General features: G+C 41.1%; 1 protein-coding gene across 27 annotated transcripts in view; it reads left to right on the top strand.

Annotated features, from left to right (window-relative positions):
* Positions 1-17005, top strand: part of Golgb1 (golgin B1) — a 57291-nt gene that overhangs the window by 3288 nt on the left and 36998 nt on the right. For 6 of the 27 annotated variants that reach the window (XM_027412729.2, XM_035444568.1, XM_027412726.2 and 3 more), the window contains exons 2-18: positions 2612-2706; positions 3926-4066; positions 4217-4369; positions 6749-6874; positions 7515-7640; positions 8278-8403; positions 9048-9173; positions 9815-9940; positions 10581-10706; positions 11347-11472; positions 12113-12229; positions 12873-12998; positions 13638-13754; positions 14399-14515; positions 15159-15284; positions 15924-16040; positions 16680-16796. In XM_027412729.2, the coding sequence (XP_027268530.1) occupies positions 2614-2706; positions 3926-4066; positions 4217-4369; positions 6749-6874; positions 7515-7640; positions 8278-8403; positions 9048-9173; positions 9815-9940; positions 10581-10706; positions 11347-11472; positions 12113-12229; positions 12873-12998; positions 13638-13754; positions 14399-14515; positions 15159-15284; positions 15924-16040; positions 16680-16796 (2106 nt within the window). In that variant the 5' untranslated portion in view covers positions 2612-2613. The remainder of the gene's footprint in view (positions 1-2611; positions 2707-3925; positions 4067-4216; positions 4370-6748; positions 6875-7514; positions 7641-8277; positions 8404-9047; positions 9174-9814; positions 9941-10580; positions 10707-11346; positions 11473-12112; positions 12230-12872; positions 12999-13637; positions 13755-14398; positions 14516-15158; positions 15285-15923; positions 16041-16679; positions 16797-17005) is intronic. The other 21 variants (XM_027412735.2, XM_027412733.2, XM_027412721.2 and 18 more) reach the window with 20 other exon arrangements.

The raw sequence follows: 17005 nt of genomic DNA, 5'->3' as shown, positions 1-17005 counted from the left end.
ACTTGAGGAGTGGCTTAGTGATTATCTGTGGGCATGTAATTCAAATTCCAAAGCAAGTGCAGGAGTATGTACACACAGGGACACCCTTCTGCTATTTGATTATTTTATTTATATTCCTGTGCATGTTGTACTATCTTCTCTATGGGGAAGGGTGCACCATAGAGAAGTAATGTGGGTGGAACTAGCAAGTCTGCAGATAGAGCTGGGGATTGGTTGGGGAATCTGAGCTGAAAGTAATGGAAAGCAGCCAACTAGCTAAGTGTTTGTAGGTCAGGGTGTGTGACAAAGCCTAGCTTCAAGCCTAGGAACTCCCTTATGAATATGCTAATTACCCTGAGTAGATTACCACCCCATGTATGCCTGAATCTCAACATCATATACAGATATGTATCAATAAAAATAAGAACAAAAGCTTCCTTATGGGCATCTCTAAATATAATTGTTTAATAATTTTGTTAATTTTCCCTTAAGAAAACACTTCTCATTGGAAAACAAAACATACAAAACCACACTATAAAACATATGGTTTCATAAATGACTGTAACAAATATAACTTGATGACCATTCTAGAAGCTTTTCCATGTGGCTTATCACAATCATAGGCCTCTCTTCCTTTTAAAATAATTGCTTCCTTATGATTTCCTGATAGTTTTATTCCACCTGGGAATCTTGCCCTTTTCACACTTATACATCTCCCATCTTTTCCTTACAGTTATTTATTGAGAAACAGGTCCTGTGGCCTGTGGAGTTGGACACTGTTTAGGAAGTGCATATTGGTCAGGTAGTTCTGTGTGTTCCTTTGTCCTTTGCATTTTCTGCAGATGGTAGCAGGATGGGTGGCTTAAGTTTCCATCCTTTGGCAAAACTATAGGAGGTGGTTGTGTTCTTTCATAGGATGTTTTAATGTTTGGACTTCGATTTTTTTTATTACCAGCTGTTGACTGTTCATTATCTAGATTATCTTTATCACAGCTTGAAAACTGTTAAAAACACTTTTCAGAATAATCTTGTGGGAATGTGGAGAGGTGGTGCACTTGGCCAGAGGTCAACCCTGGGTGCCCTCGGGAGCCCTCCACCCTTGTTTTATTGAGACAGAGTCTCTCACTGAGGCCTGTGCTCATAAGATAAATGATGTTGGTTGTCCGGTGAGTCTCAGAATTGTCATTTCTCCACCTTCTTAGTACTAGGATTGCAAGTGTGCTGCCAGACCTGACAGTTTGTCATTCCCTCATCTGCTGTGTGCATCTAGCAGATAAAGTTCAAGGGACAGGCCAGATAAATCCTTATATTTATCTGCTTTCCACAGCCATTGGTTCAGATGAGATAACCAGCTGGCTATTTGTACTCTTGGATTTAAATTTATTCATAGGTTTCTGTTCTATAGCAATTTCTTTTTTCTTATGTAAATGCAGACCTTCTGTTTAGCCAGTGAGGACTTGTTCGGGGGTCTTCTTGACATGATTGTAGTTGTCTCTGATAGCTTGCAGGGTAAGGTGCCTCCCTTGTGATTGTATCTCCTGCTTTAGAGAACTGGAATGTGACAAAACACCTAGCAAAAAACAACTTAAAAGAGGAGTGTATTTTAACTCACAGATTGAGGGTGGGGAAAGCATGGTGGAAGGGGCATGAAGCAGCTGCTCACTGCATTCATGCTCAAGAAACAGAGAGAGAACAACACTGGTCCTCAGTTTTTCTCTCTTTTTATTCATCTTAAGACCCAACCATGGTTGTATTGGTGCTACTCATATTCAGGGTAGATTGTGTGGCTTCCAGACCTTTCTGGGAATACCCTCATAGACACAGCCAGAGGTATTTCAGTTTCCCCTTTCTCCCTCCTCTCCTAATGTATGCCAGGTCACTAGTGATTTTGCATTTTCATCGCTGGTGTCATTTGAAAAAAAACATTCTTATGCTTCATCATCCTTATCGATCTTTTCTGAGAACTGCTTTTGTTATATGGGTTTTTAATTTTCTATTTACTCATTTCTGCTCTAGGCTTTATTTCCTTTTTTCTGCTTATGTTGCCTTTTGTTTCCTTTTTCTAATTTCTTGCAGAACAAACATAGGACACTGATTTCAGTCATTTACTGCTATAAATATTTATGCTCCATTTTGAGCAGTGATTCTTCACTGACATCACATAGTTTATCAGGAACACTGCATGAAAGAATAGGATTCAGGGAACACATGAAAAGGGAAGTTTGATTCAGTCTTGGGGGTTTAATTGAAAATTAGAAAAAGATAAATCTGGGAGAAGGAAAACTTAAGATTTTTGTTTATCAATGAAAAAAAAGGGACATTAAAGACATCCTTTAAGACATTCCTGACAGTAACATCTTGTAGTTAAGGATTGGGTTCTCAAATTTTATTTTTCAAATTGATCGTAATGATGGTGCTTACATTATGGCACCTGAGCAGGAAAGGGTGCGCCTACACCTTTCACACTGCCTGGCTACACACTGCATCCAGTACGTAGCACCACAGCATCCTTATTTCACATAGGTGATATGGGTACCAATGTCTAGCGGCATCTGTCTGCTTTACTCATGCTCTCGAAGCCTGTATCTGTTTTTACTGATTGTTGCATTTTCTTTTTCTGTTTCACCCGTAGAGATGCTGAGCCGATTATCAGGATTAGCAAATATTGTTATACATGAATTATCAGGAAATAATTATGGCCAGAACATGACAGCTCCCTTAGAAGCTGTGAGTAACTATATCCAGATCCAAACTGATGAGACCTCCATTCTGTGTTCTGAGGAGGATACCTTAAGTTGGAGGGATGTGGGCAGCCTCCCTTGTGCAAAGTAGAAGTGAAATTAAAAAAAAAAAAAAAAACACCTCAGCTCTGTAAATGATCATCTACTGAGGTTTGACAGCCTGAGAGCTGTGGGGACGGAAACCAAGTCTAGATGAGGGTGGAAAGATGAGTCCTGTTTAGGACCATGCTGTCTCAGGTCATTGTCACCATCTTCCTCCTCCCACTCCTCCCCTCCCTCCACCCACCCCTCCCCTTCCTCCTCTTTGGGGACATAACTCCTGTTCCATGGAAAAGACGTAAAGAGTAAACAGGACTGGAGCACCATTTTTGTTTGAAAACATGTTTGTTTCTATAAATTTGCCTGCCTTTTTTATAGTTTGCCTTGTATTTTTCAATCCTTAAGGATTTAAAAGCAGTCCAGTAGCTTTTAGAAAGACAAGCAGCAAGCTGAACAAGCAGGGGTTTTGTTTGTTTGTTTAATTTTCTTTTATTTATTTGATTTTGTTTGGGACAGGGTTTCATGTGTCCTAGGCTGGCCTCAAACCTGCTATGTAGCTAGCCAGAGATGACCTTGGACTCCTGATCTTTTGGCCTGTGCTTTCTGGGAGTTGGGATCATAGTTGTGTGCTGCCATGCCCAGGTGATGCAGTGCTGGGAATGGAAGTCAGGCCTTAGTGTACGTGAGGCCCTCACTCTGCCAGCTCAGCCACATCTCTAGCCCTCAGCTCATTTCTAATTTTAAATTTTGGGTTCCTCCACTCAATAGTATATAATCCTTGCATCCCTTTATTTTGCTCTTTGATAAAAGTATTGATTATTATCATTTTTTTTTAAGTTATGAGGCTGGAGAGATGGCTCAGTGGTTAAGAGCTGGCTGCTCTCCCACAGGACCTGAGTTCAATTCCCGGCACCCACATGGTGGCTCACAACCATTTATAATGAGATCTGCTGCCCTCTTCTGGCATGCAGGTGTACATGCTTTTTAGTTAGATAAAAATCCTTGCTATATTGTAATGGCGAGGATAACTGCTGAGGGGTTAGTTAGGGCTCAGTTTCAAAAGAAAAGAGTTGGGCAAAGGTTGAGGTGAGGATGTGGCAGTTCTTGAGGGTCATTATTGCCTTTTCCCTGTGCATTACTTTTATTGTTTTATGTCTAAATCCCAGGCATCTGACATGGAGTTGGATAATAGCATACAAGAGGATATTCTACAACGACTGGCTGATTCAGAGAAGTTAGTGGTGGAGTTAAAGGACATCATTAAACAGAAGGACGTTCAACTCCAGCAGAAGGATGAAGTTCTGCAGGTATTGTTCAGTCATTTGCTGAGCATTTGATGAAGACAGGTCATTCGCTCAGAGCGTTCCTCAGTACTGTGGCGTGCTGCCTGCCACAGCTAAGTGGTGTGCTAGGTGAACAGTGAGCACTTGTTTATTGTCTTCATTGCTCTACGGCAGGAGGAACGGAAAGCTGCTGACATCAAAATTAAAAAAATAAAACTTCATGCAAAAGCCAAGTTCACTGCTTTGAACAAGCATGTGGAAGAATTGAAGGCACAAGGAGGGACTGCATCGCCTACAGAACAGCAGGCAGAGGAGCAGCCCTCCAAGGTATGAGGCATGGATAGAGACAGGCTGTCCCCTGAGGTAGGAGCCCTGTTAGGGCAGATCTGCAATGGTGAACTGATGCAGCATGAGCTCTGCACTTTCCACCAAGCCTGTGGTTCACTTGCACTGAAAGCCACACAGGGAGAGCAAAGGCATACAGAAATGTGGGCTTGAGTTGGCAGTTGTCACCCAGACAGTGAGAAGGTTAAAGGACTGACAGGAAGAAATAAGTCCTGAAGTGAGACAGTGAGGAGAAAACATATACTTTGTGGATGAGTTTTATTATTGGTTAGAACATTAAAAACTGTGATCTCTAAGATTCCCCCCCTGCTCTGAAATTCTTTTATTCCTTAACTAATATAGAATATTCTCTACTTCTGTAAGTGAATACTGGTCCATTAATGTCTCATGAACTATGGACTGAGTTGCCTGGCTCACCTGGTCTCCTGTAAGGAGGCTTGCAGGGTTTATGGTTGCCACCACAAAGCAGTGTCCAGTAAGGATACAAAGGAACTAAAGAAAGCTGTCTTTAGAGGAGTATGGTGTTATTCCATTGTACATTCTCCTCAGCGCTCTGTTCAGAGCCACATTCAGACGTCTATTTAGAGAACAAGGAACATCAGGTTTTGGAGTGTTTGTGCAGATTATATTGATGCCAGTGTCACTGCACACTGTGGTTAAAAGTCAGCCTAGACTTCACCCTACTCCCTGATTATTCTCAGAAATATTAGTTCTGAGGGGAGTTTTTTCACCTTCTGAGCCACAGCCCTTGAGGGTACTTGTTACCTCCCAGTGCCCTGCTAAGCTTTGCCTGTCAGAAAGACATGGCTTTTCCTTGTTTGCACTGAGGGCTGGCTCAGTAGAAGAGCACCAATGGAGTGTGTATAAGGTTCTAGGTTTAGTTCCTTGTACAGCAGGAGCATGAGAAGGAGGAGAATAGAATAGGATCATTTAACATCTCAAAGTTGATTTTAAAAGCAAGTAATTTCTTTGTTTGAAATATTTTCCTCCACTATGGTTTCTATGGCAACTCTCTTCCCCTGGCTGTGGTGGCAGGCACTAATCTTTTTCTTTCCATGTTTATTCTTTCAGACTTCCCTTGAGTCATGTTGTTAGATTTTTTTTTATCCATTTTATACTCTGCATTTCACTCTAGCTTACTACTTAGCCCTCAGGCCTTAAATGTGTCAGCATCTTATATCCTCATTTTGTTTCCCTGTTAAATAAATGTCCAGCAGACTCAGTAACGCCAGCTGTCAGTCACAGCAGCCCTTTAACCATGGCGTGCTTAGTGCAGTGTGAGTGCTGGGAAGTGGAGGGGGGTGAGGGGAGCAACAGACAGACAGAGAGAAAGGTATCAGAGGTAAGAAGAGGGTGTCAGATTCCTTAAAGCTGAGTAACAGGTGTTGTGGGTTCTTGGATCCACACAATGGTCATCATGCTTGTATAACAAGCTTTTTTAAACTGAGTTATCGTCCCAGCCCAAAATTCATTGCTTTTTATTAGGTTCTTGCTCCTGTCCTTGTTGATTGGTTCTGTTGTTTGTTTGGGTGAGATAGGGTTTCTCTATGTAGTTCTAGCTCTTCTGGAACTCTAGACAAAAGCACTCAGGAGCCAGAAGCAGGAGAATCTCTGAGTTAGAAACCTCCCTGGTTCATGCACTTTGTGTGTGTTTAGTGTTTTTCTTAGATCTATCCTTTTTTTTTATTATTTAACTCAAGGCATTCTGTTTTGTGTTTGCTTTTCTCATATGAAATGAGTTTTCTTTTATATCAACTTTATGAATTTTATTACTTTTTTCTTTTCTAATTCTAATTTTCCTTTCATGTCCTGTATACCTTTCTTAAACATATATTTCTGTTCATTATTCTTCATGATTTTTGTTGTTCTTTTTGAGACACAGTCTCACATTGTAGCCCAGTTTTCCCTTGAACTTGTAGCAGTCCTCATGTCTCAGCCTCCTGAGTGCTGGAATTACAGGCGTGACCCAACATGCCTGGCCTTTTAATGATATTATGTGTTCATTCTATTTCATGTGTGAATGTAGTCAACTCCCTTTTCCATCAACAGGCAAATATGTAAACAAACTGTGGCATGTCTATACAGTGAAATATTAGTTTGAAATAAAATATGAATTTACATCATTAGTCTGCCTTCATTTTAGACCTAAAAAAGTATAAAAACTTACTTTTGAATTAGAAAAATTGATTTATGTTTATTCTCTAGTTATTTTGATATCAACTCTTACTCCTGCTGTCTGCATTACTTTTTTGTGTGCTAAAGTGGAAATTAGAAGGAATATGGCAGGTATTCAAGACAAAGGAGAGTCAAAGAAATGAAAATGCCAGCCGCTTTGCTTAAGCAAATACTTTCCCCCTGCAGTTGGATAAGAGTTCTGCAGAGATGGAGGAGTTCGTCCTGATGAAGCAGCAGCTTCAAGAAAAGGAAGAACTCATTAACACTCTGCAAACCCAGCTCAGCCAGACACAGGCAGAGCAGGCTGCACAGGTGAGATGATGGCGCCTCCATTAGGATTAGGTTCACAGCAAAAAAAAATCATTCAAAGTGAATCAAGTTGTTGACATCAACTGTATACACTGGTCAGTGCACACCACCTTAGCAAAATCTCACTTGAGAGGATAGAGAAATGGCTTGGTGGTTAGGAGCACTGCTCTTGCAGGTGACCCAGGTTAGGTTCCCAGCACGAGCACGAGCACCAGGTGGCTCATAACCACCTGTAACTTCAGTTCATGATGCCTTTTGGCCTCAACAGGACCTCTATACATGTGGTGCCCATAAACTCATGCAGACACACACACATACAAGTAAACTTAAATCTCATCGGATATAACAGAGTCAGACAAAAAGAAAAACCTGTATATAATGAAAAGTAACTTATAATTCAGCCTTAAATTTTAGTTAAATAATATTAACAGGAAATATTTATTTTGGAGGGATCTCATTTTATGACTTTTGTAGCTTAATGTGTTTAGCGATGCAAACTATGCAGCGTATGCATGGCAGTCTCCCACTTTTTGGTGTGGCAAAGTGGAAATTAGAAGGATTATGGCAGGTATTCAAGACAAAGGAGAGTCAAAGAAATGAAAATGCCAGCCGTTTTGCTTAAGCAAATACTTTCCCCCTGCAGTTGGATAAGAGATCTGCAGAGATGGAGGAGTTCGTCCTGATGAAGCAGCAGCTTCAAGAAAAGGAAGAACTCATTAACACTCTGCAAACCCAGCTCAGCCAGACACAGGCAGAGCAGGCTGCACAGGTGAGATGATGGCGCCTCCATTAGGATTAAGTTCACAGCAAAAAAAATCATTCAAAGTGAATCAACTTGTTGACATCAACTGTATACACTGGTCAGTACACACCACCTTAGCAATCTCACTTGAGAGGATAGAGAAATGGCTTGGTGGTTAGGAGCACTGCTCTTGCAGGTGACCCAGGTTAGGTTCCCAGCACGAGCACGAGCACCAGGTGGCTCATAACCACCTGTAACTTCAGTTCATGATGCCTTTTGGCCTCAACAGGACCTCTATACATGTGGTGCACATAAACTCATGCAGACACACACACATACAGATAAACTTAAATCTCATCGGATATAACAGAGTCAGACAAAAAGAAAAACCTGTATATAATGAAAAGTAACTTATAATTCAGCCTAAAATTTTAGTTAAATAATATTAACATGAAATATTTATTTTGGAGGGATCTCATTTTATGACTTTTGTAGCTTAATGTGTTTAGCGATGCAAACTATGCAGCGTATGCATGGCAGTCTCCCACTTTTTTGTGTGTCAAAGTGGAAATTAGAAGGAATATGGCAGGTATTCAAGACAAAGGAGAGTCAAAGAAATGAAAATGCCAGCCGCTTTGCTTAAGCAAATACTTTCCCCCTGCAGTTGGATAAGAGATCTGCAGAGATGGAGGAGTTCGTCCTGATGAAGCAGCAGCTTCAAGAAAAGGAAGAACTCATTAAAACTCTGCAAACCCAGCTCAGCCAGACACAGGCAGAGCAGGCTGCACAGGTGAGATGATGGCGCCTCCATTAGGATTAAGTTCACAGCAAAAAAAATTCATTCAAAGTGAATCAACTAGTTGACATCAACTGTATACACTGGTCAGTGCACACCACCTTAGCAAAATCTCACTTGAGGGGCTAGAGAAATGGCTTGGTGGTTAGGAGCACTGCTCTTGCAGGTGACCCAGGTTAGGTTCCCAGCACGAGCACGAGCACCAGGTGGCTCATAACCACCTGTAACTTCGGTTCATGATGCCTTTTGGCCTCAACAGGACCTCTATACATGGGGTGCACATAAACTCATGCAGACACACACACATACAGATAAACTTAAATCTCATCGGATATAAATAACAGAGTCAGACAAAAAGAAAAACCTATATATAATGAAAAGTAACTTATAATTCAGCCTTAAATTTTAGTTAAATAATATTAACATGAAATATTTATTTTGGAGGGATCTCATTTTATGACTTTTGTAGCTTAATGTGTTTAGCGATGCAAACTATGCAGCGTATGCATGGCAGTCTCCCACTTTTTTGTGTGTCCAATTGGAAATTAGAAGGAATATGGCGGGTATTCAAGACAAAGGAGAGTCAAAGAAATGAAAATGCCAGCCGCTTTGCTTAAGCAAATACTTTCCCCCTGCAGTTGGATAAGAGATCTGCAGAGATGGAGGAGTTCGTCCTGATGAAGCAGCAGCTTCAAGAAAAGGAAGAACTCATTAACACTCTGCAAACCCAGCTCAGCCAGACACAGGCAGAGCAGGCTGCACAGGTGAGATGATGGCGCCTCCATTAGGATTAAGTTCACAGCAAAAAAAAATTCATTCAAAGTGAATCAACTTATTGACATCAACTGTATACACTGGTCAGTGCACACCACCTTAGCAAAATCTCACTTGAGGGGGTAGAGAAATGGCTTGGTGGTTAGGAGCACTGCTCTTGCAGGTGACCCAGGTTAGGTTCCCAGCACGAGCACGAGCACCAGGTGGCTCATAACCACCTGTAACTTCGGTTCATGATGCCTTTTGGCCTCAACAGGGCCTTTATACAAGGGGTGCACATAAACTCATGCAGACACACACACATACAAGTAAACTTAAATCTCATCAGATATAACAGAGTCAGACAAAGAGAAAAACCTGTATATAATGAAAAGTAAATTATAATTCAGCCTTAAATTTTAGTTAAATAATATTAACATGAAATATTTATTTTGGAGGGATCTCATTTTATGACTTTTGTAGCTTAATGTGTTTAGCTATGCAAACTATGCAGCGTATGCATGGCAGTCTCCCACTTTTTTGTGTGTCAAAGTGGAAATTAGAAGGAATATGGCAGGTATTCAAGACAAAGGAGAGTCAAAGAAATGAAAATGCCAGCCACTTTGCTTAAGCAAATACTTTCCCCCTGCAGTTGGATAAGAGTTCTGCAGAGATGGAGGAGTTCATACTGATGAAGCAGCAGCTTCAAAAAAAGGAAGAACTCATTAACACTCTGCAAACCCAGCTCAGCCAGACACAGGCAGAGCAGGCTGCACAGGTGAGATGATGGCGCCTCCATTAGGATAAAGTTCACAGCAAAAAAAATCATTCAAAGTGAATCAACTTGTTGACATCAACTGTATACACTGGTCAGTGCACACCACCTTAGCAAAATCTCACTTGAGAGGCTAGAGAAATGGCTTGGTTGTTAGGAGCACTGCTCTTGCAGGTGACCCAGGTTAGGTTCCCAGCACGAGCACAAGCACCAGGTGGCTCATAACCACCTGTAACTTCGGTTCATGATGCCTTTTGGCCTCAACAAGACCTCTATACATGTGGTGCACATAAACTCATGCAGACACACACACATACAGATAAACTTAAATCTCATCGGATATAACAGAATCAGACAAAAAGAAAAACCTGTATATAATGAAAAGTAACTTATAATTCAGCCTTAAATTTTAGTTAAATAATATTAAAATGAAATATTTATTTTTGAAGGGATCTCAGTTTATGACTTTTGTAGCTTAATGTGTTTAGCGATGCAAACTATGCAGCGTATGCATGGCAGTCTCCCACTTTTTTGTGTGTCAAAGTGGAAATTAGAAGGAATATGGCGGGTATTCAAGACAAAGGAGAGTCAAAGAAATGAAAATGCCAGCCGCTTTGCTTAAGCAAATACTTTCCCCCTGCAGTTGGATAAGAGATCTGCAGAGATGGAGGAGTTCGTCCTGATGAAGCAGCAGCTTCAAGAAAAGGAAGAACTCATTAACACTCTGCAAACCCAGCTCAGCCAGACACAGGCAGAGCAGGCTGCACAGGTGAGATGATGGCGCCTCCATTAGGATAAAGTTCACAGCAAAAAAAATCATTCAAAGTGAATCAACTTGTTGACATCAACTGTATACACTGGTCAGTGCACACCACCTTAGCAAAATCTCACTTGAGGGGCTAGAGAAATGGCTTGGTGGTTAGGAGCACTGCTCTTGCAAGTGACCCAGGTTAGGTTCCCAGCAGGAGCACGAGCACCAGGTGGCTCATAACCACCTGTAACTTCGGTTCATGATGCCTTTTGGCCTCAACAGGGCCTTTATACATGTTGTGTACATAAACTCATGCATACACACACACATACAGATAAACTTAAATCTCATCTGCTATAACAGAGTCAGACAAAAAAAAAACACCTGTATATAATGAAGAGTAACTTTTAATTCAGCCTTAAATTTTAGTTAAATAATATTAACATGAAATATTTATTTTGGAGGGATCTCATTTTATGACTTTTGTAGCTTAATGTGTTTAGCGATGCAAACTATGCAGCGTATGCATAGCTGTCTCCCAGTTTTTTGTGTGTCAAAGTGGAAATTAGAAGGAATATGGCGGGTATTCAAGACAAAGGAGAGTCAAAGAAATGAAAATGCCAGCCGCTTTGCTTAAGCAAATACTTTCCCCCTGCAGTTGGATAAGAGTTCTGCAGAGATGGAGAAGTTCTTCCTGATGAAGCAACAGCTTCAAGAAAAGGAAGAACTCATTAACACTCTGCAAACCCAGCTCAGCCAGACACAGGCAGAGCAGGCTGCACAGGTGAGATGATGGCGCCTCCATTAGGATAAAGTTCGCAGCAAAAAAAATCATTCAAAGTGAATCAACTTGTTGACATCAACTGTATACACTGGTCAGTGCACACCACCTTAGCAAAATCTCACTTGAGGGGCTAGAGAAATGGCTTGGTGGTTAGGAGCACTGCTCTTGCAGGTGACCCAGGTTAGGTTCCCAGCAGGAGCACGAGCACCAGGTGGCTCATAACCACCTGTAACTTCGGTTCATGATGCCTTTTGGCCTCAACAGGGCCTTTATACATGTGGTGTACATAAACTCATGCATACACACACACATACAGATAAACTTAAATCTCATCTGCTATAACAGAGTCAGACAAAAAAAAAACACCTGTATATAATGAAAAGTAACTTATAATTCAGCCTTAAATTTTAGTTAAATAATATTAACATGAAATATTTATTTTGGAGGGATCTCATTTTATGACTTTAGTAGCTTAATGTGTTTAGCGATGCAAACTATGCAGTGTATGCATAGCAGTCTCCCACTTTTTTGTGTGTCCAAGTGGAAATTAGAAGGAATATGGCGGGTATTCAAGACAAAGGAGAGTCAAAGAAATGAAAATGCCAGCCGCTTTGCTTAAGCAAATACTTTCCCCCTGCAGTTGGATAAGAGTTCTGCAGAGATGGAGAAGTTCGTCCTGATGATTCAAGAAAAGGAAGAACTCATTAACACTCTGCAAACCCAGCTCAGCAAGACACAGGCAGAGCAGGCTGCACAGGTGAGATGATGGCGCCTCCATTAGGATAAAGTTCACAGCAAAAAAAATCATTCAAAATAAATCAACATGTTGACATCAACTGTATACACTGGTCAGTGCACACCACCTTAGCAAAATCTCACTTGAGAGGGTAGAGAAATGTCTTGGTGGTTAGGAGCACTGCTCTTGCAAGTGACCCAAGTTAGGTTCCCAGCACGAGCACGAGCACCAGGTGGCTCATAACCACCTGTAACTTCGGTTCATGATGCCTTTTGGCCTCAACATGACCTCTATACATGGGGTGCACATAAACTCATGCAGACATACACACATACAGATAAACTTAAATCTCATCGGATATAAATAACAGAGTCAGACAAAAAGAAAAACCTATATATAATGAAAAGTAACTTATAATTCAGCCTTAAATTTTAGTTAAATAATATTAACATGAAATATTTATTTTGGAGGGATCTCATTTTATGACTTTTGTAGCTTAATGTGTTTAGTGATGCAAACTATGCAGCGTATGCATAGCAGTCTCCCACTTTTTTGTGTGTCCAAGTGGAAATTAGAAGGAATATGGCAGGTATTCAAGACAAAGGAGAGTCAAACAAATGAAAATGCCAGCCGCTTTGCTTAAGCAAATACTTTCCCCCTGCAGTTGGATAAGAGTTCTGCAGAGATGGAGAAGTTCGTCCTGATGAAGCAACAGCTTCAAGAAAAGGAAGAACTCATTAACACTCTGAAAACCCAGCACAGCCAGACACAGGCAGAGCAGGCTGCACAGGTGAGATGATGGCGCCTCCATTAGGATGAAGTTCACAGCAAAAAAAATCATTCAAAATAAATCAACTTGTTGACATCAACTGTATACACTGGTCAGTGCACACCACCTTAGCAAAATCGCACTTGAGGGGCTAGAGAAATGGCTTGGTGGTTAGGAGCACTGCTCTTGCAGGTGACCCAGGTTAGGTTCCCAGCACGAGCACGAGCACCAGGTGGCTCATAACCACCTGTAACTTCAGTTCATGATGCCTTTTGGCCTCAACAGGGCCTTTATACATGTGGTGCACATAAACTCATGCAGACACACACACATACAGATAAACTTAAATCTCATCGGATATAACAGAGTCAGACAAAAAGAAAAACCTGTATATAATGAAAAGTAACTTATAATTCAGCCTTAAATTTTAGTTAAATAATACTAAAATGAAATATTTATTTTGGAGGGATCTCATTTTATGACTTTTGTAGCTTAATGTGTTTAGCGATGCAAACTATGCAGCGTATGCATAGCAGTCTCCCAGTTTTTTGTGTGTCAAAGTGGAAATTAGAAGGAATATGGCAGGTATTCAAGACAAAGGAGAGTCAAAGAAGTGAAAATGCCAGCCGCTTTGCTTAAGCAAATACTTTCCCCCTGCAGTTGGATAAGAGTTCTGCAGAGATGGAGAAATTCGTCCTGATGCTTCAAGAAAAGGAAGAACTCATTAACACTCTGCAAACCCAGCTCAGCCAGACACAGGCAGAGCAGGCTGCACAGGTGAGATGATGGCGCCTCCATTAGGATTAAGTTCACAGCAAAAAAAAATTCATTCAAAGTGAATCAACTTGTTGACATCAACTGTATATACTGGTCAGTGCACACCACCTTAGCAAAATCTCACTTGAGGGGCTAGAGAAATGGCTTGGTGGTTAGGAGCACTGCTCTTGCAAGTGACCCAGGTTAGGTTCCCAGCACGAGCACGAGCACCCGGTGGCTCATAACCACCTGTAACTTCGGTTCATGATGCCTTTTGGCCTCAACAGGGCCTTTATACATGTTGTGTACATAAACTCATGCATACACACACACATACAGATAAACTTAAATCTCATCTGCTATAACAGAGTCAGAAAAAAAAAAAAAACACCTGTATATAATGAAAAGTAAATTATAATTCAGCCTTAAATTTTAGTTAAATAATATTAACATGAAATATTTATTTTGGAGGGATCTCATTTTATGACTTTTGTAGCTTAATGTGTTTAGCGATGCAAACTATGCAGTGTATGCATGGCAGTCTCCCACTTTTTTGTGTGTCCAATTGGAAATTAGAAGGAATATGGCGGGTATTCAAGACAAAGGAGAGTCAAAGAAATGAAAATGCCAGCCGCTTTGCTTAAGCAAATACTTTCCTCCTGCAGTTGGATAAGAGTTCTGCAGAGATGGAGAAGTTCGTCCTGATGCTTCAAGAAAAGAAAGAACTCATTAACACTCTGCAAACCCAGCTCAGCCAGACACAGGCAGAGCAGGCTGCACAGGTGAGATGATGGCGCCTCCATTAGGATAAAGTTCACACCAAAAAAAATCATTCAAAATAAATCAACTTGTTGACATCAACTGTATACACTGGTCAGTGCACACCACCTTACCAAAATCTCACTTGAGGGGCTAGAGAAATCGCTTGGTGGTTAGGAGCACTGCTCTTGCAGGTGACCCAAGTTAGGTTCCCAGCACGAGCACGAGCACCAGGTGGCTCATAACCACCTGTAACTTCGGTTCATGATGCCTTTTGGCCCCAACAGGACCTCTATACATGTGGTGCACATAAACTCATGCAGACACACACACATACAGATAAACTTAAATCTCATCGGATATAAATAACAGAGTCAGACAAAAAGAAAAACCTATATATAATGAAAAGTAACTTATAATTCAGCCTTAAATTTTAGTTAAATAATATTAACATGAAATATTTATTTTGGAGGGATCTCATTTTATGACTTTTGTAGCTTAATATGTTTAGCGATGCAAACTATGCAGCGTATGCATAGCAGTCTCCCAGTTTTTTGTGTGTCCAATTGGAAATTAGAAGGAATATGGCGGGTATTCAAGACAAAGGAGAGTCAAAGAAATGAAAATGCCAGCCGCTTTGCTTAAGCAAATACTTTCCCCCTGCAGTTGGATAAGAGTTCTGCAGAGATGGAGAAGTTCTTCCTGATGAAGCAACAGCTTCAAGAAAAGGAAGAACTCATTAACACTCTGAAAACCCAGCACAGCCAGACACAGGCAGAGCAGGCTGCACAGGTGAGATGATGGCGCCTCCATTAGGATTAAGTTCACACCAAAAAAAATCATTCAAAATAAATCAACTTGTTGACATCAACTGTATACACTGGTCAGTGCACACCACCTTAGCAAAATCTCACTTGAGGGGCTAGAGAAATGGCTTGGTGGTTAGGAGCACTGCTCTTGCAGGTGACCCAGGTTAGGTTCCCAGCACAAGCACGAGCACCAGGTGGCTCATAACCACCTGTAACTTCGGTTCATGATGCCTTTTGGCCTCAACAGGGCCTTTATACAAGGGGTGCACATAAACTCATGCAGACACACACACATACAGATAAACTTAAATCTCATCGGATATAACAGAGTCAGACAAAAAAAGAAACCTGTATATAATGAAAAGTAACTTATAATTGAGCCTTAAATTTTAGTTAAATAATATTAACATGAAATATTTGTTTTGGAGGGATCTCATTTTATGACTTTTGTAGCTTAATGTGTTTAGCGATGCAAACTATGCAGCGTATGCATAGCAGTCTCCCAGTTTTTTGTGTGTCAAAGTGGAAATTAGAAGGAATATGGCGGGTATTCAAGACAAAGGAGAGTCAAAGAAGTGAAAATGCCAGCCGCCTTGCTTAAGCAAATACTTTCCCCCTGCAGTTGGATAAGAGTTCTGCAGAGATGGAGAAGTTCGTCCTGATGATTCAAGAAAAGGAAGAACTCATTAACACTCTGCAAACCCAGCTCAGCCAGACACAGGCAGAGCAGGCTGCACAGGTGAGATGATGGTGCCTCCATTAGGATTAAGTTCACAGCAAAAAAAAATTCATTCAAAGTGAATCAACTTGTTGACATCAACTGTATATACTGGTCAGTGCACACCACCTTAGCAAAATCGCACTTGAGGGGCTAGAGAAATGGCTTGGTGGTTAGGAGCACTGCTCTTGCAGGTGACCCAGGTTAGGTTCCCAGCACGAGCACGAGCACCAGGTGGCTCATAACCACCTGTAACTTCAGTTCATGATGCCTTTTGGCCTCAACAGGGCCTTTATACATGTGGTGCCCATAAACTCATGCAGACACACACACATACAGATAAACTTGAATCTCATCGGATATAAGAGTCAGACAAAAAGAAAAACCTGTATATAATGAAAAGTAACTTATAATTCAGCCTTAAATTTTAGTTAAATAATATTAAAATGAAATATTTATTTTGGAGGGATCTCATTTTATGACTTTTGTAGCTTAATGTGTTTAGCGATGCAAACTATGCAGCGTATGCATAGCAGTCTCCCAGTTTTTTGTGTGTCAAAGTGGAAATTAGAAGGAATATGGCGGGTATTCAAGACAAAGGAGAGTCAAAGAAGTGAAAATGCCAGCCGCCTTGCTTAAGCAAATACTTTCCCCCTGCAGTTGGATAAGAGTTCTGCAGAGATGGAGAAGTTCGTCCTGATGATTCAAGAAAAGGAAGAACTCATTAACACTCTGCAAACCCAGCTCAGCCAGACACAGGCAGAGCAGGCTGCACAGGTGAGATGATGGCGCCTCCATTAGGATTAAGTTCACACCAAAAAAAATCATTCAAAATAAATCAACTTGTTGACATCAACTGTATACACTGGTCAGTGCACACCACCTTAGCAAAATCTCACTTGAGGGGCTAGAGAAATGGCTTGGTGGTTAGGAGCACTGCTCTTGCAGGTGACCCAGGTTAGGTTCCCAGCACGAGCACGAGCACC

The sequence above is a fragment of the Cricetulus griseus genome, chromosome 4 (assembly GCF_003668045.3).
Source record: "Cricetulus griseus strain 17A/GY chromosome 4, alternate assembly CriGri-PICRH-1.0, whole genome shotgun sequence".
Taxonomy (NCBI): Eukaryota; Metazoa; Chordata; class Mammalia; order Rodentia; family Cricetidae; genus Cricetulus; species Cricetulus griseus.
The sequence above is the reverse complement of the archived record's forward strand: the minus strand, read 5'-3'. Positions and strand labels throughout refer to the sequence as shown.